Source organism: Drosophila grimshawi, unplaced genomic scaffold, assembly GCF_018153295.1.
Source record: "Drosophila grimshawi isolate 15287-2541.00 unplaced genomic scaffold, ASM1815329v1 contig_1367, whole genome shotgun sequence".
Taxonomy (NCBI): Eukaryota; Metazoa; Arthropoda; class Insecta; order Diptera; family Drosophilidae; genus Drosophila; species Drosophila grimshawi.
In genome coordinates, this window is record NW_025062889.1 from 8,065,770 (window position 1) to 8,089,872 (window position 24,103).

A 24,103-nucleotide genomic window follows, 5' to 3' on the forward strand; every position below is an offset into this window, starting at 1 on the left:
AATAGTACAATTCCTTTAAAAAATTGCTGTTTCTCGGCCAAATCCTTACAGATTTTCGAAAGGCATGGTGCGTTAGAAGTGTAAGGATCGACTCTATGGAACTGAGTCAAGGGGGTCATCTATTTTAAATCAAACTTAGATATTCTGCGTACAACAATACATAAATTCCCACCTCTCCCCTAATATATTTGTTATTAAAATATGTTAATTGTGTGTACTTCGTTTGAGTGACATTAAATAAATTCATTTTATTCTCATATTTTGTTTTAAGAAAATTTCTAAACACATTTTATAAGGCTTACATAAATACATGTTTGAAAAATAATTGTTTTCAAAAATCAGAAATTTTGCTTAATTTTATTAAGAGCTCGGCACAAATAGTAATGCTCTCTTATGGACTAATAGTAATTGTTTTATTATATAGTACATACATTAATATAAATAGTTGTTTATACCCTACGCTAATTATATTTCGTTTTCGTGGTGTATTCAAATTATGAAATTGATATTTGTTTGATTTGTAATTTTTGATTTGTTTTTGAGTTTTGTGGCTAATCATAAAGAATATTTTATGGTATTTTTTTTTAATTCATTTACAATATCGGTGAGCACATTTTGAAATAAATTTTAATTTACAAAAACTACATTTATAAATATATATGCATTTATTTGATTGTTTGTCTACTATGCCACATGCATTTAATGAACAGATTCATCATGATGAGCATTTCAACTGACTAGAATTGTAGACTATGTATGTGGTAAGTATACATGTATGTATGTATGTTGAACAATAAAAAGAATAAAGTTTAGACTCTTGAATATGAAGCCATAAGTATTTGTACAAAAAACACTTAGTTATTCAAGGTGCTGTTTTAAGAGACCTGTTAAGTAATAGGTCATTTGAAATAATGCTCAATTTGATTTTCAAGCTTTTGAAGTAATCAGCAAGAATTTACAGAAATAGTTTAGAAAAGTAGTTGATATAGCTTAAAGTTTGTTAAGATTGTGAAGTTTCTGTGCCGAAACATTAATTCCTTGGAGAAGTCAGTTGTTGAAAATATTATTGAGATTTAGTTCTTCTATCGACTTTCTGCATTATAGAATTTCCTTGTGAAAGTCTATGTTAAGATATTCTGCCTTTCTAACACACATACATATGGATAGTACCATAATACCTGATATATCTCGAACCTAATATATTCGATTTTAAAAATAATTATGCCCCTCTGTACACATTGTAATTCTTGGGCTCTAGACGATTGTGTAAATTAGGGTTTTTGCATAGTTTAACTGCATTATGTCGTATAGGTAAGGCATCCGCAACGATTGTGGGGAATCCGTGTAGCAAGGACAACGGCATTGGGCTCACTCGCAGGCGATCTTGCCATCGAAACTGCTGAGAGCGATGGCAAATGCTTGCATCGCGCACAGTGGATAGCGATAGTCCATAGTAAACACATCCTCCGATGTGCGACCAAACTGCATGACAATATATTCGGGATCGGAGTCGTGGACCAGCTGAAAGTTCTTCACCGATGCCTGTGTGACTCGACCATGAAAGTTGAGAACATAGGATTGGGTCTCGTCATTCCAAACGGGCGTCTTGTTATGCAATTCCACAATATTGTCCATGTTCTGGAAGCAGAATGGCGTTTAATTGTGGACAATTAGTAAAAGTGCTCTTCAGGCAAACCTTCATCTTCCACAGATCGAGAATGCCTTGTTGCTTGGGATCTGCGGAGCTGATCTTGACACGTTGATCATCCTCAGTCATGCCCGGCAGTATCACAGTCATATTGCGCGGTCCCTTAAAGCCCAGAATATTAGTGTCCTGCAAGTGAAAAATAGCAAAGTGTTTACTAATTATGATATTAAAAAGAGAATCAGGGCAACACTCACATAGATAATGACTGCCAGGTCGAGTCGTGGACTATCCGTGCTCTCCTTGTTGCCACTGTCAAACACCGTGAAAGATGTGCCAAACACATTGGAGCGCAACTTGCCGCAGAAACCATCTGCGTTGCGTGATAGATCGGTGGGATCGCAGCTGACGATATAGTTCGATGTTTTGCTCTTCTTGCGCTTGCGACCTATTCAGGAATTGATAGTTAGAATTCATGTTTTTGGGGGAATGGGGGAATGTTGAACTTACCACCCAACAGAAATATCTTTTTGCCATAGTCCCGCTCCAAGTGCAGATAGTAGATGGGAAACAGACCACGATCCATACCTTTGCGATCGCGTGTGATGCGGCATTTATAGAGCACGCCTTGCGGCGCCGGTTGCATGACAAACTGATCGATTTGACCGATGACATCGCCCTCGGATTCACCGCTGCCGCCGACACTGCCACTGCCATTGGCTGCCCCATTGCTGCCCTCCATGGCTGCACCCTCTTTGTAGGGTGAGCCAATGCCGGCTGGACGCACTGCAGCCACACCCGATATATTCCGATTCGCATAATCCTCCTCGTCCAAAGTATCGTTGAAGGATGGCTGCCCGATGCGTGCTCGCTGCGAATGCGCCGAGTTCGCACTTTGTGGGGCAATCGGTTGCTCAACAACAGTCACGGGACTGCTCTCTTCGTCCTCCAGCTCGTGCGATGAGATCTCCTCGATGAGGTCTTCCTGATTGATGGTGCTAAGGCTGCGCATGTTATTCGAATTATTGCGACTCGAGTTCATTGTGATGCTGCTGCTGTTGTTGCTCAGTATCTGGTCGGGATTCTGTGGCGACCCAATGAATTGCATGGGGCCATCGTAGGCGTGCAGCTCCCGACTATTGCTCCTCATCCCAGACATTGGGCGGTTCATCTGCAGATCGCTCGCCTGCACCATGCCGGGCGAGGCTCGCTTCTGACGGATGTATGCGTCCATCAGCTGGCGCTGAAAACAACAAGTGAAGCCATTAGCCGTGGTTCGATATGTTTCTATTTAATAATTGCGTTATTGAAGTATTTGCATTCTTTGACTGCCTCGATAAATTGCAGCGGTAGATAAACTAATTAGCTTATTACCTTTATATCGAGTGACTTTCAGTCAAATCAGCAACCAGAAATATACCAATATCAACATCCTTACCCACGACTGATTGCTAAATTAAACAGTATGAAAAATGCATATTTTTTTTTAAATATGCCTCACTGTTTTCCTTGAGTGTATAGCAATGAAAATCATATATATAATGCTATACAAAGTCTAACACATGTATTTTAAATGGCAAGTCAAAAACTTTACTGGAAAATAAAAATTGTTTATTTGCCTAAAGTCTATTGGCGATAGCTTTGATTCAGATTATTGTTTACCATTCTTTGAGGAGCCAAATGCGATAAGAAACAAAAATATTTCAATATCTTTATGACTATATATTTACTTATACCTGATAGAATAGAAAATATGGAAGTTAAATTCTACCTATATTTTTTCAAGTGTAAAATAGAAATAGAGAATTTACTAACATATGGCATTTAAATGGCAGTAATACTGTAACTGAATACATAAATAATCTAAACTTAATTAACGTAACTAGTTTCAAACGCTTGTTTCTACTGCTTGCGCAATAATTCATATTCAGAGTCAATTATATAGTCTCACGTATAATTATCTCATTTTAGCCAGAATAATTTGCATAAATAAGACTCATGGATGACAAAATAAGACCGTAATTTGATAAAGAGGCTCACACTACTCATAAGTGGAGGCGTACACACCTCTCCGGCCTTCTTGGATGCACTCTATTACACGCAAATCCAATTGAGATCTGGTGTGATATGAGTTTCGGGGCTATTAACTCAGAAGCGACACTCACCGATTCACATATATATACATGTATATATATATATAGTTATATGTATGTGTGGCACTGCGGATGTTTTGCAATGCAGCTTAATGGGAAATTGTGAGGGTGGGTGGGGTTCGGGCTACGTTGCAGTTGCATCATCGGGGCAACCGAGCTGGCAGCGAGCGAGAGGCGATTGACCATTTTGGACCTGGGGCCCAGTCGTTATGGGTGCCACGGAATGAGGCTAGCTGTCACGATATGACAGCAAACAGCAAAGTGGGTCTCTTGTTGATGGCAATGATTTCATTAAACATTTAAATTTCAAGTTCAGTATGCAAAAAACAATGCGAGAAATGCAAACAAAATAATTGCAAAGTAAACTGCGTTGCATGCATAAATAAAATTGATATTTTTATATGCATACCATATTATTATTGTCTTATTTATGGTAAATAGTGACAATATACTGATATTTAAAGTACTTGTATAAAGCTTGCATAAGTAAATGTACTTTATTAACTAATCGATGTCTTCACTTTATATATCCCATATTTAAGTATCAATCCATTTAGTCGACATTTAAGTGGCCATGCTCTCATACAACTTTCAGCAATGCTCTTTTTCTCATCCTTTTTATACGAAAAATACTTGCTGCAAAAAGGATTTAACTGCGTAACAATGAAAATTCCACTCAACTTTTGTTCACATTTTTCTGCTTTTTTTTTGGCTTTGCGAATTCTCAAGGAGGAAAAGGCAATTATGTGGAAATGTGTAATTTTGTTTTTATTAGACGGCGAGCAGCAGTTTTCCGCTGACTGAGAAATAAAAGAGTCTCTTGCAGTAAAATGAGCAACGCGATAGTTTCTATATAGAGATAGTATTATGTTTATTGCTTGTCGTTAACATCAAATGCTATAAAGTAGAATCTATAGAAAGTTTACATTACTCAGGATGCTTTCGATGGTGGAATTTGTAGTGCGTTGCTTGCCATCTGCAGGACATTGCAGCTGAAAGAAATCGGGCAAATCCTGCTCGGCCTCAAAGGCGCCTATTTTATTTGGGGGCAGATAGAGATCCATGCGGTCGTAGACGACGCCATTGGGACCAAGTTGAATGAACCAATCGATTGCATCGCGATCCTTGAGATCCCCACCCCAGAGCAGGAGCAGCGGCAACTGGGATTTGGCCCGCTGCACCAACGTTGGATCCGCCTTGAAGAAGACCGCGTTCGGCACAATGCCCTCGAGATCGAATGCCTGGGCGAAATTGATGCTCTGCTCCACATTGGTGGTGCGCGGATCGGCGAAGGCGTTCTCCTTGCTGCTGGTGAGGAAGAGCACCGGATACATGTTCTGCTTGAAGCGCAGCAGTGTGCACAGATCGGCATCAAAGGTCTTGATGATGTTGAGCCGTCCACAGCCGTATTTCTGCACCACCTCCAGAATGCGATCCGCGAATAGATTCTTATCGATGGTCTGCTCGCTCTCGTACTCTCCATTGGATTTGAGTTGTGGCCACTTGATCTCAATGTCGAATCCCACACTGAGATTCACTCGCTCAAAGAAGTCCTGGAGCGTGGGAAAGAGTCGCTGCTCAATTTGCTCCACATTACTGTGGGCAGGATACTCGATGATTTTGTTGGAGACAATCTGATAGGTTTTCAGCTGCTTCAGCTGCTCATAGGTTATATCCTTGATAAGGACCTCGGTTAGATCGTTGCGCGATGTTGGCGTCTTGGAGTCAATGCACACGCGTATGGCGTAATCATGATGAATGATGGGCACCAAATCACTGGTCAAATGCACATCGAACTCCACAAGATCGGCGCCCAACTCCCCGGCGGCAATCATGGATCCCAGCGTATTCTCCACCAACGGCGCCGCTGTCGCCGATGTCATAGTTAAACTCTTGCCCAATCCACGATGTCCAATCTCCAGTGCTGTCCAATTGGAGCGCCAATAGTTGACGAAGCTGGTGCGAAAATCGGTGCTGCCATTGCTCATCGGACGCACCACGAGATACTGGAGATGCAGTTCACCCACCTCACGCTGCCAGGTGGGCGATATTAACTGGAGCGTCATGTTACCCTCGCTGCCCACTAGTAGGTCGGGCTGGAGATTTACATAGCCCAGCAGGCGCACCAGATCATGCTGTTCACCGTATACCTCCAGCTGATAGGCCACATTGTGCAGCTGCTCCAGTGTCACATGGAACATGAGCAGATCCTGCTCGGGGTCAAAGGGTACACCATACTCGGGCTGTGGTCTCAACACACTGTCGCCGTAAGCCAGACGCACATACTCCACATTGGCGGATGCGGAACTCAGTATGGGCGAGAGAGTGGCCGGATGCACGGGCTGCAGGCGAAGGCGGATACTCGCTGTCTCCGGCAGCGTCTGCTCCAGCAGACGCAACGCCTGACGGAACACCTTCAATTGTAGAATGCAGCTGGAGGCGCTCTGGAGCCAGCCGCGTGTCAACTGATGCACTCCATCAATGTTGCCCAACTGATCCGAGCGATTGCCTGCCAACTTGGTAGTATTGAATGCATGGGGCATCACATGCGATTCCCAGCGACGCACCTGAACGCCACCGGAACGTCCGACGGCGGCAATAAAATACCGATATTGAACACTACTATTCTGTGGCAACAGCACCTCTCCCATCCAGACATTGTGCACGGCGGTGCGATTCAGGAGTACGGCTCGATCTGCCTGCCAGCTGCCCAAAGCAACCAGATTGCCAATCAGCGCAGGACGTTCATGGGCAGCCAGCTGATCAGTGCTGCTGAGTTCAAGTGTGAAATTAAAGCTCAACGGCGAGTTACGCTTGGGCGGCACAAAACGTCTCGTGGCATAGTATTTCTCATAGTAGGAGTCGCTATCACAGTGTGTGGCAATTGGCAGCAGGCACAGTGCGCTCAGCCAAGCAATGCCCAGCGCCACAAATATTTTGTACATGGACATAAGTATTTGCCGGGATATGGATTGCGGACCGAAATCTGCGACGAACGCTTTGCGACTGTTGCCCAAGTGACCGCTGCGGCTTTGTAGTGTTTATTATTATAATCGGGTATGGGTATAGGTGGGCACTCTTATCACACAATGGCTCGCGTCGAGAGATTTACGACATCTTCAATGGGCGATAAGTATTACTACCCAGTAGCCAGTAGCCAGTAGCCAGGCAGTAGTGCTATCAGCTATCAGCGCGAGTGCGAATTGTCAACTGACTGGTTGAGCTTGAGTAACGCTGATCGCTGGCTAGTTGCGCACGTGTCGTGCATCTGACCGAATACACTCAGCAAAATAAAGAACACTTCAAAAATGCCAAACTATTTTTCAGCAGGTGCACTTCGAGTACTTGCTATCTTTATTAATTAATCATATTAAGAAGCAAGCTTGAAATGAATTTAATACTCTTGATAAGAACAATAAAGAGCATTTGCATTTCTCGTTAAGGAAGTAAATCAGTGATTATTATTTTGTTAAGCAAACTTTTCGACATTTAAAAAGTGTATTTAGCAAATCAGATTTTTAGAATATTTCTTTTTATGAAAATCGAGATCATTTTTTATATTTATTTCTGAGTGTTCACACTTATACACAATTATAGTTATATCAAGAGTTCTGCGATCGTACTACGTCATCAGTTCATTAGTTGAGGCAGCCGGGAAAATAGAGACGTAGAGTGCAGTACCCAATGCCCATAACGCCGTATTAGCGCAACTTTAATGAATTTGATTTTGAGTGCTGCGCAAAAGCGTCGCCTTGATGGGGTGCGGGTCCGTCGCCCTATACTGCAGATATAAATATATATTTATATACATATATAGTATGTTTGCATGTGGGTTCAATTTGTGCTTGTGCCACTGGTCTCAATTCCCGCTACGCTCAAAGCTACTGTGTGCTGAGGGTTAAGCCCCCCGTTGTTCTATTCAAATCGCGAAGTTTTTGTCAGCGGTCGTGTAATTTATCTGGCTTTGGATATATTTCGTAACATTTCTGTGTGTGTGGGAACTAATTTGCAATTGAGCATAGGTAAGCAAGGCTAAACCCAGCAAAGTACTAATCAACAAGTGAAAGTCCATTGGCTCAAGCGATTTTAAGTTGAAATTCATGTTTAAATTCTAACAAAAGTAATACTTTATTGATTATGGATTGAGCTCTTTAATAACATTACTTTTAAATCTAAAAACAAGATTATGCGTGGATATTCTTATTAAATTGTAACCATTAGACACATTAAGTAATGCAATAATTCTAATTTAATTACCAATTAAAAAAGAAGTACTGCACAATCCTCATATGGATTGTAATCTGTTTTGGCTTATGGCCAACCGAAAATCCCATGTGCACCTGAATATTTGATATGGCTTATTAAATACATACATTTTTTCACACGAATAGCCAAAATTTATGTTCGTACATGCAAAATGCAGCGCAGTGTTTTTGTTTATTTGTATATATATATATTTTTGTAAGAAGTCTTTTCAATTTGAAGCTGGGCGCATTTATTTTAATTTAGGCAGACAAATTTGTGTAAGATTAAAGGGCGTCACTGTGGGCCATAAAAACCACGTACACAAACACACACATACACACAGCATATGTTAAAATGAACTGGGTGTGGTTGTATTGCCAACGTTGGATTACATTTGAGGTTGTGCAATAAACTGATTACTCATACGCCTGGTGCCACAACAAAATTTATAAAGTCAGGTCAACTAACATATTCATGCAAAATAAGCCTGAGATGAATACTATTGTTTTTTTTGTATATACCCTGTACTGGGAGTCGCTTTATTAATTATGATCGTCTTGTTTCCATTGCAAGTTTCGCCATAAAGAAAATAAAAACATTCTTGATCAGCTTTAACAGATGATTACTAGGAGAAGCAAGTACTGTGAATTGAAGAGCATTAAATTAAAATAATTGAAGAAATTATACTGTTTAATAAAGTTCTGCCTGATTACAGGATACCTCCCAGTCGATTCCATTCAACTAAAGCATGTGTACTTGTTTTATTGCAAATGTGCGAACCACATTACAAAAATGACAAACACGAAAAACAGGCAAGCCAAGAAGGGACTTGTCTTGCTTGCTGATGTTTTGCCATTCCGGATTAAACATTATATTCACGTATTATGCCGGATTAAGTGTGCGAGGCGGCAGCCAAAACATCGAAAAGCAAACGCGCAATGAAAAATGGGCGCTGGGGAAATAAACACAAGGACAAGGACATTAACAGTGATGGGGATAGAAATTTATTTAGTATATTTGCAATTTAAATTGAATCTGGCAAATGTGGCCACCTAATAATATGGACGCTTGCCAAACTATGTGAATAATGAATGGGCTGATGAGTAGCAGGCAGAAGCAAGAAACCAGATAATCAATGGTCTGGAAAAATACTCAGCGATTTGAGACTGGTTAATGGACGATAAGCCAAACATGACCCCACGACTTACCTAAATAAAGAAATGGAGACCATAAAATAGATTTGTGTTGGCAAAAACAGGATGTGGGCAACAAGGATGACAGATGAAAACTATTACTAGCGCTTACGTCCACCTTTCGCCTCGCCTTTGAGCCAAACTCAACCCTTGGCACCCAGTGCGTTTGTGTGTTAACCTTTTTTGTTTGACCATATTGGCATCCGTTTAGCCGTCGCTTCATTAAGCCATAAGCCATAATCCCCATATACACGTTGTCATGTCCTGTCCTAAGTGACAGCGACAAAACAGAATGTGCCTTACATATATTTTTATGAGCTTAAATGCGGTTTATATACATTTACAACCTCGTCTGTGGATGGGTGAAGTATTTTATTTTCAACATTTTAATAACATGTCTAAAGTTTTTGTTGATTTAAATTTAAACTCTGCAGGTATTATAAATATACATGAATATACAAGATGAATATCTATAAAGTTAGCAATTTAACTAAAAGAGTATAATGCAAAATGTTTGGCTATTCATGTATAATCTTTTTATATTTATCATGTGGCTAAATTCAGTATTAACTAAAAAATGTTTACTTATGCTAGCTACTAATTAAATAATGGTATTATTAGTAAAAATCCAATCCAAGAACTAAGAACCTTAGTACATATGCAATTAAAATAGTAATGGCATCGTTAAGCACTCAAGCAGTCAAAGCTAAATGTGTTTAATATCCGGCCAAATGCCTTAAGCCAAGCATTTGCTGATAACGAGAGATATTCGCACAGCAGACGACCATAAGCTCGATTCAACAGCATGTGTGCGCAAATTCAGTGAATTTGAAGCAAGCAAGCGCTGTGGCTTTGTCACTTGTGGTTTTGTTTTATTTTTTTTTGCTTCCTTTCATGAAAAAGAAAATTTGTTGCAGCTGCTGGGGCAAGGAGTGAAGTCTTAAGCCTTATAAAATCCACCTGACATTGCTCGGATTAGAAAATAACTGAAAAGAATGCCACTTTGCGCCACTCGCTCTCGAAAGTGCCTCACACAATATATGGGCAGGGGGATGGGGAGGTGGTTGCCCTTGTGGCGAAATTAGCAGCGTTTTGTAGTGGCCCAAGTGCCACAATTGCCTTTACACTTTGTATGTAAATTTCGAATAATACTAACAACAACAGACGACGATGAAGGCGAAGCCGACATTGGCTGCTGCGTGCGCCTGAAAGTATGCAGTAGAAATTGTGACAAGTGGCAAGTGACAAAAACACACACGCAACACAACAAATGACAGAAAGGACACAGACGACGCAAAGTCGACGCAAAGTAACTGAGCCCCGGGACAAATGGCAGCCTTTTGTTGTGCGTCGACAGAATCACACACGCGCACACATGCACCAAGAAAAATAATCAAGTATCAATCAGCATTCCCAATCTGATGGCCTATAAAAATAGCTAATTTGAGCTACGATTAAATCTTCATGTGAAGCTCAAGCGATCCTTAAATTCAATTTTGAGTTTGAATACGAAATTATAAGCTATTATAAGACTATGCTTGTTCCTTTTTTTTTTATTATTAAATATGGCTTACAAGACTACGAATAGTTGTTGTCAGTGCATTCAAACTCAATTTTAGCTGGATTTTTGTTTGTCTGTACGCATAGTGTAGGCGTGTGTGCAGACTTATGTTTAAGCCGGATAACAAAGAGTCCATGATCCTCACTCGTTAGCACCATGACAACCAGTTGAAATTGTTGCCAGCCTTAGAAGGGTCAAACTGTTCCATTTGTTTGTGTGACCGGGAGTTCAATAGAGCCAACGAAAGTCAAACAGCAAGAGGACCCAGGGTTACTCTGGCATGTGCTGCTCTTCCGTCCTCTGTTTTTCCTGGCGTTTGCCACATTGGGGAACGCGACTCAGAAATCGTGCAAAAATATTTGTCTAGAACAAACAGAAATGTAGCTGGCGGTGGCAATCCAATAAGGATTGGCAAGCAGCCAGGAGTAAAAGGTGCCAGAGCACCATAAATATTTATGTTCTGAATTCCCAGAAAGAGTGGCACACGTGACAATATTTATCCCGATACGAGCATTTTGGCTTTCATTTTATTTACACTTTAATTGAGTTGGAAGTGTAGGCTCAAGAATCGATAATAGCCATAAGACGAAACGTGCTAGTCAAAATGATTCTCAGTTCTTGTACATTAATGTGCCTTTAATTCCCTTGCAGAAGCTATTGTAATTTTGTGTCCAAATCAAGTATGCATTACTGATTCAGTGTGTCTCAATGCGAATAGCCATCTGATTAAATATAGTTTATGGTTTACTAGTTATAACAATTTCAGTCTCATTCATTAAAGAAAACTCAGCTTTCACAACATATATAATGATTACAAATCATCGTTTGAAAAGTTTATTTTATTCTTTTTTAATATGCATATAAATGGCCATCGTATTTTTAACAATTAAAATGACCGGAAAAGGGCATTCAAACAACTTTGGCGCATTGTTTTGCGGTGCTTGGCTGATTCCATAGAACATTTTTTTTCGGTCAGCGGACAAAGTTTGAGGTGTAAAAAAATAAGTTGAAAAAACATGCAGAAACTTGCAAGCGGCAAAAGTTTTGCGGTCATACGATAGTGGTGAGAAATTTTAATTAATGGTTCAACATTTGCTGAGACATTACTAAAAAGTATTTTATTTAACTTTGCAGCTGCAGCGACGCGATATAAAGTGAGAAGGTCTTTTAAGGCCGTTTGGCTGTAAGCCACATGGCAAATAACCTGAATATTTGTTTGAAGGCTATTGGCTTTTGTTGTTTCCACAATATTTCAAAGTGAAGCAATTGTAGCGAGTGCAGTTTTCTGCATTTTCTGAGTTTTCCCTCTTCGGTGTTGTTTTAAAAGCTTTAAAGTTACTCGAAATTGCTCGTTGCAGGTAGGAAGGAATGTAGAAGGAATGTGTATATGTTTCTGTGTATTACTATTGCTCAGTGTGTGTGTTATGTGTGTGAAAGTCTTTCACTGGCATATAAATTTCATCCTTCTGTTGATATTCGATATATATATAGTCTAAAGTGGTTCTGACAGGATGCTTTTGCATGCTTTTTGCTTGCATGAGAATTTGAAGTGTTTATTTTTTTCGCATCTGCATATTTTAATATTTATTGCTACTAAACACATATTACATTCAGATATTACGATGTACTTCAATATCCTGTTGAAAACTACTCATATCCTTGTCGTACATGTACACTTAAGCCGCTTAGTTAAAGCTTTTAGTAGTAACTACTTATTGTATTCCTTCATCTTTCGCATTCCATGCGAATTTCCACAAGGAAATGCATTTCGTTCACGTTCGTCTTCGATTGCAGCTGTAAACTGTTTTTTCTCTGTCTGCAGTTATTTCAACAATGTTCCGAATGGGTCATGGGGGAATTAAAGTTGGGTTTGGCTGTGGCCTTTCCTCTTGGATCGAATACCTTAAGCCAATAAGTACTATGTATCTGTCATCAGTAAGATGAACTGATTTCATATTTACGCCCTCCTCCGGTTGGATGCCGGGGCAACAATTGCATGACATCGGAGACCTCCGGTCTATCAAAGTGGAATGGCAGGCCCGGATACGGCAACAACTCGGTAAGCTTGCCCCAGGAGTGTTTTCATAATTGAGTAGTCCAAAGGGAGAAGGATGCTGACTGCCTGCCTGCATGCCAGCACCATCATTAATTTGATTATCCGAATTGTCTTTTAATTACGTAAATTGTGACAGTTGCAGTTACACTAACTGTATCTGTGTCTGTATCTGTATCTGTATCTGTGTTTGTAGATTAACTTTGACAGAAAAACTAATTAAATGTACACGTATTTCACTGTTGTCTTTGCTCTGTAAATATTTAAAACCGTATCAGTTTGAGCCAGTTACAGCTTAACAGGTCTCTCAACAGTTACGTAGTTTGAGTGTCGTAAACTTTTCCTGCAATCATAATCCCGCTTATGTGCTTGTCCTTGTCGTTGTCGCTAACATTGTCCAGGTTGCTTGAAAGCTCCCAAGTGGCAACTGGCGACAATTTTGGATGTGCTCTTGACGGCGGCAATTTCTGTAATTACGCTGATTGACTGTATGAGCAGGAGATTAAACAGTGGCCATTTAACGAACTACAGATGCTGAAGCAGTGAAGCCAACAAAAGTCCTTAATTAGTTCGTCCTTGGCCAATAGAGTGTTTGCAATGATTTTATGTTGTCGCCACAGTTCTTAAACCAATAAACACATTGACAAAGAAAACATTATAAATAATATATTTGAGTTTCAGTTTAGGTATCTAAATGGTGGCAAGACTGATTTCTTAGTTAGAAAGCAAGAAGTTGAGATGAGATAAGCGAAAAAAGAAAACTAGCACGCGAAAAAGTGGAACTCATAACTCATTTTTCCAGTGTTTTTTTTTTTGTTTTTTGATCATTTAATGTTAGCTAACGATGCCAAAAAATGATTGAGTTTTCGGGTTAAATGACTTTTTGGTGCAACTCAATGGCTTTTGGTATAAAGAGGACAACAGATAGTTCACTATTGATATAAGTTGCAATGACATGTCATTATTAACAAGCTGCAAACCATTTTTTTATTTTTCTTTTCTTTGAAACAAAAGTGGTAAGCAAAAAAAACTTGTCTAAACAAGCCCTAACCAAAAGCCACATGCAACTCACTTAATCATTCTCTGCAGTCTCTTTGAGATGGTATGCAAATACTTTTATTATGTATGTTTGAGCTGCTGACGCCAACTGACGTTGCAGCGTCGTCGCATCGTCACATTGTCGCCTCGTCGCTTCGTCGTCTTGGCGCAGTAGAAAAGTTTTATCAATAAAAAGTGCTTGGAGTGTGTCTGTTTGTATGCAGCAACGTGAAATCGTTGTTGTTTTTTAGCCCTTGTGCTGCAATTGCTGTCAGTTGCTGAAGTAACGCCCTTGTCTCCGCTTAAGGGCTGCTCCAGTGCTGCATTGTCCCCACACACAAACACTCACACAAACACTCACACACAGACACACACACACATACACAGACACATGCATACTGCTTAGAAGGATTTCCATGATGTTGTCATGGCATTTGTTGATGGCTAGCGAACTTTTTTGATTCGCCATCAGGCAAAGGCAGCATTTAAATTGCATTCAACGTGCGATTGCATTTGCAATATTTAGCCAGCAAGTTATCGCGAAAGGGATGCTTTGAGGGTTAGAGGGATGGAGTATGGTTATGCCGTTGCATACAACACAGCTGCGTACAAGGCGATGTATTTGTGTGTGTGTGTGAGTGTGTGTATGAGTGTGTGTGAGAATGGCACGCCAATATCGCATTTTGAATTGTATCCAATCGACAATGGTGTCCTTGAACGAGTAGAGGTATCCAGTTTTCTTTGATTATACGCTCGAAAGGAGAACGATTGTGTGTGTGTGTGCGAGTGTGTGTGTGTGTGTGCGAGTGTGTGTGAGTGTGTGTGTGCTAAAAGCAAACAGAGCAGTTTGATTAAAACATGCAAATTGTATAAGAGGGACGCGTTTCTTTCGCTTGAGCTGCTTGCGCCTGAAGGCACGCTATTCAAATTACCATATTATTGATGCTATCGAAATCATAATCGGATTTCAATATAACAAAATGTGCTTACTGATGAAGCCCAAGTTCTACATTCTCGATTTTTTCAAAATTACAAAATTCAAAGCCATTTTGTCTCCTTCTCTCTATATTATAAGAATTAGAATTTGCCATAAGTCTAACTATTAATAGAAACTGAATCGAAGGTTCTATTTTATAGAGAGTATCTGCATATTGGCAATATTGGGCTGTATTACTCTCTCAAATAATTCTTACATTAGCCTAAATAGCACCTTTAATGATCAATCAAAATCGAAAACAATACGCACTAATGTTAAACGTATTTGGAATGCCAAACGTCAAGACTACGAATCGTAATTAATGGTTCCAAGCGGCTTGTGACAAGGCCAAAGTCGCATGACAAAAATCACATGTTATTAATTGCGATACAAAATCAATGGTTGGAAGTTATTCATTGGATTACCTATGGAAAGGAAAAAGAAAGAAGATAAAAGTAATATTCGTGCATATTTGATTCGTGTTTATGGCCTAGGTTAAGCATACAAATGGCACACAAATGTCGATTATCGTTGCCGTTGCTGCGGTTCAGCATGAGGGCAAAGCATATTAATTGCAATCAAGTATACGACCGGGTGTGCGGCTTTAAATTAATGGATCCCTCAACATACATATTTCAACACGGCTATTACTCTTGGGTTTTTTCTTTTCATCAAGCCAAATAAGTAGAAAAAACGCGATGCATAATCGATAAAGCAAAACCACAATGCCAGCTGACAAACGGCAGGGCCCACAAAACAATGGGAATGCAATGCAGGTGCAAGGACACCACTCTGGCGTGGGCGCTTAATAACAATCCTAATCTATGCCACTGACAGTGGCTCAGTGGTTCAGTGGCTCAGCGGCTCAGTTACAGGTCACAGATTAGAAACGCGCACATGTACATATTATTGATGACCATTGGCAAACTGAACAAATGATTGAATGACGCTGAAGTGAACGAGTATGTTGCGGTGATGCCATTGTTTTTTATACCCTATACAAATAAAGTCTCGTATAAGGAGCAGCTCAGTCATCTCGTTGTCGCTTTGATAAAAGACCGACTATGAATTTCGAACGAATTTGTTATTGGCCATCGAGGCAGCAGTTTGGCTTAAAGTCACGACTTCGTTACAGCTTTCGCCGAGAACTGGGAGAGGCACGTCCTCAAGTTAATAAAGTTTTTGAAATCAACGCTATTGATTTAGATTCCGTGAATATTTTACAAATATTTGAGAGACGCGGAAATCTTTGTTTATTTAGTTAGACTGAGATTGATGGTGAATATTTGAATAGATTTATGTAACAAATTTGGACTACTTTTGATCACGCGATTTTATACCTTAATCATTTGAACCACTTATATATTTCCTATATTAACACGCAGCTTTGTTGCCAAGAAACCAAGTTTCATAATTCTCCAAAAACCATTAGCATTTAAGGCCATAAGTCGCTGTTAAATACTGAAAGTAAAATTTCATTGCGCCTTGATATGATTTCAAATGTAAATCAAGTTCAATATTGAGAAAAACATTTGAAAAATGTACAAATGTTATTTCAGAACTATAACAACTTGGTAACAACATAGCTGAAGATATCTCTTAGTCAAGCACTCCCAACTAGAGCACTTCTACTTATTATTTTATTGGCAAGGGCCTACAGCAATGGGGGCTTACTCATTGTCACGCCCACATGTCAGACACCACAAATGACATCCACATAGAAAACACTCCAATGGGACCAATGATTGTTGGGTTGTTCGATTTTTCTGTGGACAGACAATGTCGCACTTGACCAGCTGCGAAGTTATGAAGGCCTCACAGTGACACTGTGTCAATAACATGTTTGCGCGTGTCAGGATACGTAAGAAGGGGGGTTAGTTTTGTACACCCCCATTTGTAATTAGGCTGGAAGTTGAGGTGAATGCTCTGCCCAACTATTTCTCCATACAACCAAACTATTTGTTCAAGGCATTTATTGATTATACTTGTTGTGTTGTGGATACACACGACGACGTTTGAAGGCGTTGGTTCGCCGTTCTGTCGATTATAATACCCACTTCCTTGGCCTCAATTTGCGCTGGCAGTCATTCAATTCAGCTTATCATAATTCAGTTTCTCTACCAGTTAGGGTAAATGCATTTCAAATTAAGCGAAGGCAAGCCAAGCGTTAATATTACGGCTTTTTTAATATCACTCATACGTCATGCTGGCCAACGGTTGCGCTTATTCTGTCAACGTTACGGTTCGTGCCTCGACTCGCCTGCTCACCTGCTCGCTTGCTCGCTTATCTCTCACTTTGCTTTATTACTAAATCACTTTCCATTGCTCCGGCAAAACTGTCTCATTTTTTTTTGCGAGCACTCTCGAGCCTTCGTCCAGCCAGGTGCTGAAGTGGCACGCACGGATAAGCGCTCGACGAGTGGCAGCTGAAAAAGCTAGCAACAAAATTGGGCGGCGGTATCCTGTCATGGCTAATGTCGCAATCTCTATTCTCTTTTCACTTTTCCACTTGTTTTTCACTTTGATAGACTTTTGTAAACGGACTTTTGAATAACGAGTAGTGTATGAGTTAAATAGTTGGTTAGTTTTTTGAGCACATCTTAAACTAAGCGTAACAAATTGTGTCAGTGACTGATTTATGATAAGAGATTTGAATTCATCAAAATATACCCAAGACCTGCGCGCATCATCAATCTTAATGTGTACAGTTTGGATGAGCTGTACTAGATTTATAGATTAATTTTTTTTTTATATATTTTTCATACATATGTATATTCAAATGTTGTGTGTCATATCGTGTGACCTAAATAAAAATGAAAGCAAGGCAATAAACTATTTATTAGTTGGCGACTCTCTGGCGCTAGCGTCAGGACATTCAAATGAAACAGTTATTGAAGTCACCAAAGCACACCCACCCAGCAGGAATCCTTAATTATGAGGATAGTCGAGAATGTGCTCGAGAATGACGCCTAGATGCCCACAGCAATAGACAACATGTGCACAATTCGAATCGAGTAGAATGTCATAAGTCACAGTTGATTTATGTGCTACTTTATGAAATATTTAACGAAATTATTCAGCTCTAACAAGCATGATAAACTGCTTCACCCAGTTTTAAATGAGCACCTTACCTGAAGTGCTTATTTGATACAATGGCAATGAAGTAGAAGTGCGTGCTTGAATCCTTTCCTATGCTCTCTCTAAGCTCAGTATAATATATTTGTTTATTAATTTTAGAATCTTGCCAAAGGTATGATAAAGTGCTGGACCCAAGCACCTTAACTGAAGTGCTCATTTTACTTTTAGTACAATGAAAATAGAAGCTGATGTTCGTGCTCAAATCCTTTCATAAACTTAGGATAGTATATCTGATTATTAAATTTAGAAGCTTGCCTCAAAAATCCTTTGGAACTATTTTAAAGGTGTTGATTATATTTTTGTAGACCATTTCAAATAATTCATGTATCAAATTTAATTGTAAAAAGAAATACTTATATTATAGGATATATTCAAAGCTAACAAAATAATGTTGCCACATGTCTGCAGGCAGCGCTGCTTGGTTTTAGCCCCGGCAGCAAACATGGCCATTATATATTATAGTCGTGCTGTCGCTGTTATAGTGTGGCATTGTTTTATGCCTTTTTGGGGCTGCGTGTCTGTCAGGCTATTCTTAACATTAAACTCTGAAAGTGCTCATCAAGTTTTAAAACTTGTAGTTAAAGCTCTTTAAAGTTATATAATACAATGTATATTATAATTCATACATAACAACTGTTAGTTGATTGCTTTTTGTTTCGCTTGATGTACTTGTTTTGATTGCGCGAGTATGCAACAATTAATTCGCGTGAAATGGCACAAATGCCATTCCCGAAACTCGTTGAACTTTCCCTCTTTACCGTACCAAATTGTGATTTCGCCCGCCCCTTTGAAGGCCTTCTACTACCACTCTTGCCACCCCCTCGGTTGCTTGTTGTTTTCCTAATTTGCGGCCTGGTTCTGATTGTTGCTTTTCTCCCGGCTAATTGTGACTAACCTTAAGCAGTCGCGTTGAGTGTTTGGTGTTTAGTGCCTGGGTCCCCTGTTGGTATTTTTTGTGGCACATTTCGTTGATTTGACGCATTTCTGGTTTTGTTGCAAGTAGGGTCATAATTCCCATGACCCACTTTACTGCCACAGCCACTGTGCACTTAAGCCAAAAGAGTCTTACTTCATTTAATCCAGTTGAATTCTCCCACCTCTAATGCGCTTTCATCTGCAGTTGATTTCGATGCTGATTTTATACAGCTCGTTTTGTTATTGACAGCATTAACAGCAGCATTTTTCTTTAACTTTTGCTTTGATAAAGCATTTTTCATCAGCATAAAAGGTATTTGTGCATAATACACAATTAGTATTCAAGCGATTGGCACTAATGGTTCTCAGTCCGTTTTCTGCATTTTAATCGAATGCTTTTATAAATGTCGTAATTATTTTGTTATCAAAATTCAATAAAGCATTAATGAATGCTTTTTAATTTGCACTCGTGTTTAATGCAGCCGCCGAATGCAGACACCATAGATATGAATTATTAATAATTGACAATTAAATATTAAAAATTGTGAATTGACACCTTTATTTTCTGCATGACAGCTTAAACATTTTAAGCTCATTTATAATTGGTTTTCCTAAACGTTAGTGTTCTGTGGTGTATTAAAATTAAAAGTCTGTTATGTCTATATAGCATAGAGGCTAATGTGAATGGTAATTGATGTGTATGGGATACTAAATTTCGATTAATCAACAACCTCAACTGTACATTCTTGCTGGAAATTGATTTTGGATTAGGATACATCGGTTGCAGGAGAAAACACAATCCACAAAACATTTAATCAGTGCTACCATCAGGCATTTGTGTCTTTGTCTGTCTAATGACAAACCAATTACAGATTCCAAAGCATTTGCTTCTCTCTTATAAGTCAAATTGAAAACGCTTTTTTTCTATCCATGCAAAAAGCTTGTAATTTGCATAATCTTTTGAATGATGAGTACAGTAGATGAGGAATGTGCATAGTTATAAAATATGATAGTTTTCGTATAACAAATCTAAGTTTTGATTAGTTTGAAATGACTATCTGGCTTCAAATTGTATTTTAATTTTGGTTAAGCTGCTGCATGTGTGCACAATTTGTGTCAGTTTGTGAAACTTTATTGGCCATATTTAATTGAATCAAGTTGGCAAAAATGCTGCCCGGGAACTTGGCAATGTTCTAACCGACAAATTGCAATTCACGGCAGTGGCAAATTTGCAAGGGAAATGAGATTTTCCTTCGGAGGACACAATTTGCATTGCATAAATTGCAAATTGCGACAAATGTTGCCGCATTACGAGCGAGATTTCTATTACGCTTATGCTTTCGTCTTTATCCTTATTTTCGCTTCTTCTGCTAATGTTCTTCTAACCCTGCGAATGGTTTTGCTAAGGATTTGCTAGGTATACTTTTGTTGGTGCATGCCACAAATTGCAGTCGCCAATGTGGCAATAATAGCATTCTTGCACAAGGGTCGTTCAATAAATAAGAGGATTACAGAACAGCTGGCGTTGGCTGACATAAATAATCATTAGTGTCGCCTTGGTGTCAGCTGTCAATCGACACCAAACTTAATTTGGAAGGAAGGCGAGTTTGGAGCCCATGATTAGGGAGAGAAACTCTAGCCCAAACGAATAATTTATATGAGAAATAAAAAGTATTTCACAGATTATAAGAACTAAACACTTAGAGAGTGATAAAATTGTAGTTTCCTAAATGTTAGTCTTAGCAGAATCAGAGTTAGCTGAGATTACATTATAAGCAAACTATTTTATTCAACTTTCACATACTCTTTAAGGCAGCAACCTACTGATAAACCCTCGTACGAATAGCTGCCAGCTTAAACGATTTTATTATGTTTGGTGCAGTGAAGTAGACTTTGGAATTCTGTGGTGTGTCTTTGGTTTGTCGCACTGTGGGTTGTGGAGTATGTTTAGAGAAAGTGTTTAGTTGAGTTTTCAACTTTATTACCATTGAGGTATTGTTAGGGAAAAGTTTTCGGATATAACAGCAAATTTAGTTGCTAAGTCGCAAGCAACAGCAGCCATAGGTCAAGAACCGTAAAACAGCACCCCGAAAATTACAACCCTGGCGCAAATTGGAGAAATTCCAAAAAGGCTGAAGGCGACGAAAACAAAAGTCAGCCCGATGCGTCATTTATGCCCTGTGAGGTTTTTGGGGGGCTAACGCCATTGGCCACACACACACACACACACATAAAGTTTGGCAAAACGTGTTGAATGCTCAGGTGTGTGGCCTAAAGACATTGTCGGCTGTGTGTGTGGACTGAGGTGACAGACTGTTTGACTCTTGGCAGCTGACTTATTAAGTAGTAACCACACGGACTGGGTAGTACTTAATATGATACAGTCTCACTAACAGGTCCTCAATTTATCCCTTTCCCCTTGCCCACAACTCTCCCTGTCTGAGCACATGAGCTCGATAAGTCACGAGCTGTTTGCGCCTGGCAAATAATTTGCGAATTTATTGCTTTCCTTTTTTTTGGGCTTCAATTACACATGCAATCGATATTACTCATACTCTCTCTCTCTCTCTCTCTCTCTCTCTTTCCCTTTGTGTTGTCTCTCCTTTCTGGAATTTTCCACGCCCTAACTGGAAAAAATAAGAATAATCAAAATACTTGTCATATATGTGTGTGTGTTTGTTTAGTCTACAATAGTTGCCCCTAGTTACGCAGGGCACAACAACAACTACAACTATAAAAGTTTCCTGCTTGCGGCGTGTAGTCCAGAAAGTTTTATTTTTGGTTTTATTAATCCTTTGTGTATTTTTTAACGCTGAATTATACGACTGTCCCAAATATTCTTGCTGATTTATGCTAAGTGGGAGCTGTTAGCTCCTATTTTATTTTATTCACATACATTTTTTTTATATTTACATATTTTTTTATGTCGTTGATTGTTCTGTTTGTTGATTTTAATTTGCGCAACGGTTTAAACTGACTCAGATTCGACAATGTTTATCTAACTAATGTCTTGGTACAGCCGGAAGGACCAGCTATGACTCAAAGACTTGCAAACTTGACTGTAATTGACTTGTGGGAATTTCAATGTGAGAGATTTTGGAGTGGGGCCAACTTTTCATAAATCCTTTTTCAGCCCTTTGTGAAATGAAAACCTTTCGAAATTACGCTGTAGCTAATATTATTATTAGAATATTTGCTTAATTAATAATAAAAATTTGGGTTCCATTAAATTTGTGATTTGTGTGTGGTTTTTTTTTTGTATCAAACAAAATTCGATCAATATTTTCATTAGAAAAGTATACAAGTTACAGAGGGTAACATCATCAAGCAATCATTGGACAAATTGGAGAACTGTTTCAATTTGTGTGGCTCTGATTGCCACCCCAAACTAATGACAATGCTGACTTCTGAGCAACTGGCAACCGGCATTTGGCAACACAAACAACAGAACCGTCGAGGGTTGAGATAAGCCCATTGGGGCGACACCGTGTCGAAGGCAACCCGTCTTCAACAACTGGTTTACGCAGTTTGAGGTTCAATTTAATTTGACAAAGGTACCTGGGGAACAGCAAGACACTCAATTCACCAGGTGAGGCAGCTGTCGCAGCTGGGGCAGCTGATCAGGGGATACACAGCCACATCTTTGTTATAACACAGCAAATTAAACACGTAAAATTCGCAAAACACACCGATTTCGACACCGACAATTTGAAATATTTGCTGTTCACATGTGTGCAATTTCTTAGATATTACATACTATTTGCTATCTGACCTTGTTGCTTTGCATATTATATGTGCATATCTAATACACAAGACATGTTAAAGGCGAAATTGCTCTTAAGCCCAAAGAGGCGAACTTTTATAAAAACTTTTCAAGTCCAACTTTCTGTATCTCAGACCAAATTAAAAAATAAATATATATATAAATTGAATATCTCTAATACTTGAATGTTGGATAAGTTTTTTTCGACTGTACTTATCTTGGTACTTAAATAAGTAAGGGCAAACGATAGATTTAAGAACAGCAATGTGTAAGTCAATACTTGTAGAAATTTAAATAACTGTTCATTTCACACTTACCTGTTGTTCCATTTTCTGATTGCGACTGCTAATTGCGGACATTTTAACTATAGTTTACTGACGAGTATTTTTTAGTAGATGAGTTCCCTTTTTGTTTCGTACTTGTTATTTAAGCAAAAAGAACTGTTTGTTTTTAACACTTGAACCATGTGATTTAATTTAAAAAAAAATAAGATGCATTTATTAAGTTTTCAATGACTCAAAAAGTGCAATGTACTTAGGCATTTACATATGTGCATAAGTATTGTATGTGTGGATGTATGCACACATGTGTGAGTGTATGTTTTGTATGCTCACTGCTTGCATTTGATGCTGACAGCTGCTGCCGCTGTGCAATATTTGTTGAAAAGGAAATTTATTTGAAAGCAAATGAATGCAGCAAAACACAACCAAAAAAAAAAGAAAGAGAGAGAAAACGTAACTGGCTGAATGAACGCCGCAAAATATAGGACTGCAAGAACAACAACCAAAACAGAGAAAAAAAAACCCAAGCACACCTGGTTGTCTGGCAATGTTGTTGTTGTTGTTGTTGCTTTTGTTTTACATTTGTAGTTTTGAGAAGCTAGTTGTCTCTCATAGTAAATGGCACACGCGGCAACAAAAGGAAATGCGTATGTATTTGTAGCTATGCATATAGTTAATGCTACGCAATAGTAAATTGTAACCGGCAGTTGTTGTTGTTTCGATCAGAAATTTTGTTCCGTTTTGTTGTCTTCGCGTTTCCTATGAATTTTATTTTGACTTTGGCACCAGTCATAGAACTTTTTTTTTTGTTGCAACTGTTTAATTAGTATTTATTTGCTATTTGCTATTTGCTATATGCATTGCAGTATTGCACATTTACACACATAAGCACACGCGCACACTTTCAAGCGCTAATTTTTGGCGCGTCTTTTCGTTTAGCGAGGCGACACAAATGCTCCGCTAAGTAAACCGCACACGAACGTTTCAAAACAACAACTGACGACGGACCCACTACGAACAGCGCCAGCTAATGGAACGTTCTGGCATTGAAACACACACAAGAACCCGAGCCGAACGACAGGACGACGTATTGTGCAGTGACGAGGGAGAGGGAGCATCACAAAGAGAGTTACGTGAAGCAT

General features: G+C 39.2%; 2 protein-coding genes across 2 annotated transcripts; both read right to left on the reverse strand.

Annotated features, from left to right (window-relative positions):
* Nucleotides 1–237: 237 nt before the first annotated feature.
* Nucleotides 238–23,769, reverse strand: LOC6559286 (protein king tubby). Its single transcript, XM_032735532.2, has 6 exons — nt 23,495–23,769; nt 22,998–23,136; nt 2,156–2,888; nt 1,903–2,093; nt 1,697–1,834; nt 238–1,638 (listed from the first exon to the last, which is right to left on the reverse strand). The coding sequence occupies exons 2-6, from the start codon at nt 23,037–23,039 to the stop codon at nt 1,369–1,371; spliced, it is 1,374 nt and encodes a 457-aa protein (XP_032591423.1). The 5' UTR covers nt 23,040–23,136; nt 23,495–23,769; the 3' UTR covers nt 238–1,368.
* On the reverse strand, nt 4,645–7,004 carry LOC6559699 (glycerophosphocholine phosphodiesterase GPCPD1). Its single transcript, XM_001986068.3, has one exon. The coding sequence runs from the start codon at nt 6,747–6,749 to the stop codon at nt 4,710–4,712; it is 2,040 nt and encodes a 679-aa protein (XP_001986104.1). The 5' UTR covers nt 6,750–7,004; the 3' UTR covers nt 4,645–4,709.
* Nucleotides 23,770–24,103: the final 334 nt, after the last annotated feature.

Excerpts from the sequence above, each read along its gene's own strand:
- LOC6559699 (XM_001986068.3), bottom strand. The coding sequence starts at position 6,749 with ATGTCCATGTACAAAATATTTGTGGCGCTGGGCATTGCTTGGCTGAGC.
- LOC6559286 (XM_032735532.2), bottom strand. The coding sequence starts at position 23,039 with ATGTCCGCAATTAGCAGTCGCAATCAGAAAATGGAACAACAG. Across the intron at positions 2,094-2,155 it reads AAAGATATTTCTGTTGGGTG|GTCGCAAGCGCAAGAAGAGC; the intron begins GTAAGTTCAACA and ends ATTCCTGAATAG. Across the intron at positions 1,835-1,902 it reads ACCTGGCAGTCATTATCTAT|GACACTAATATTCTGGGCTT; the intron begins GTGAGTGTTGCC and ends TTTCACTTGCAG.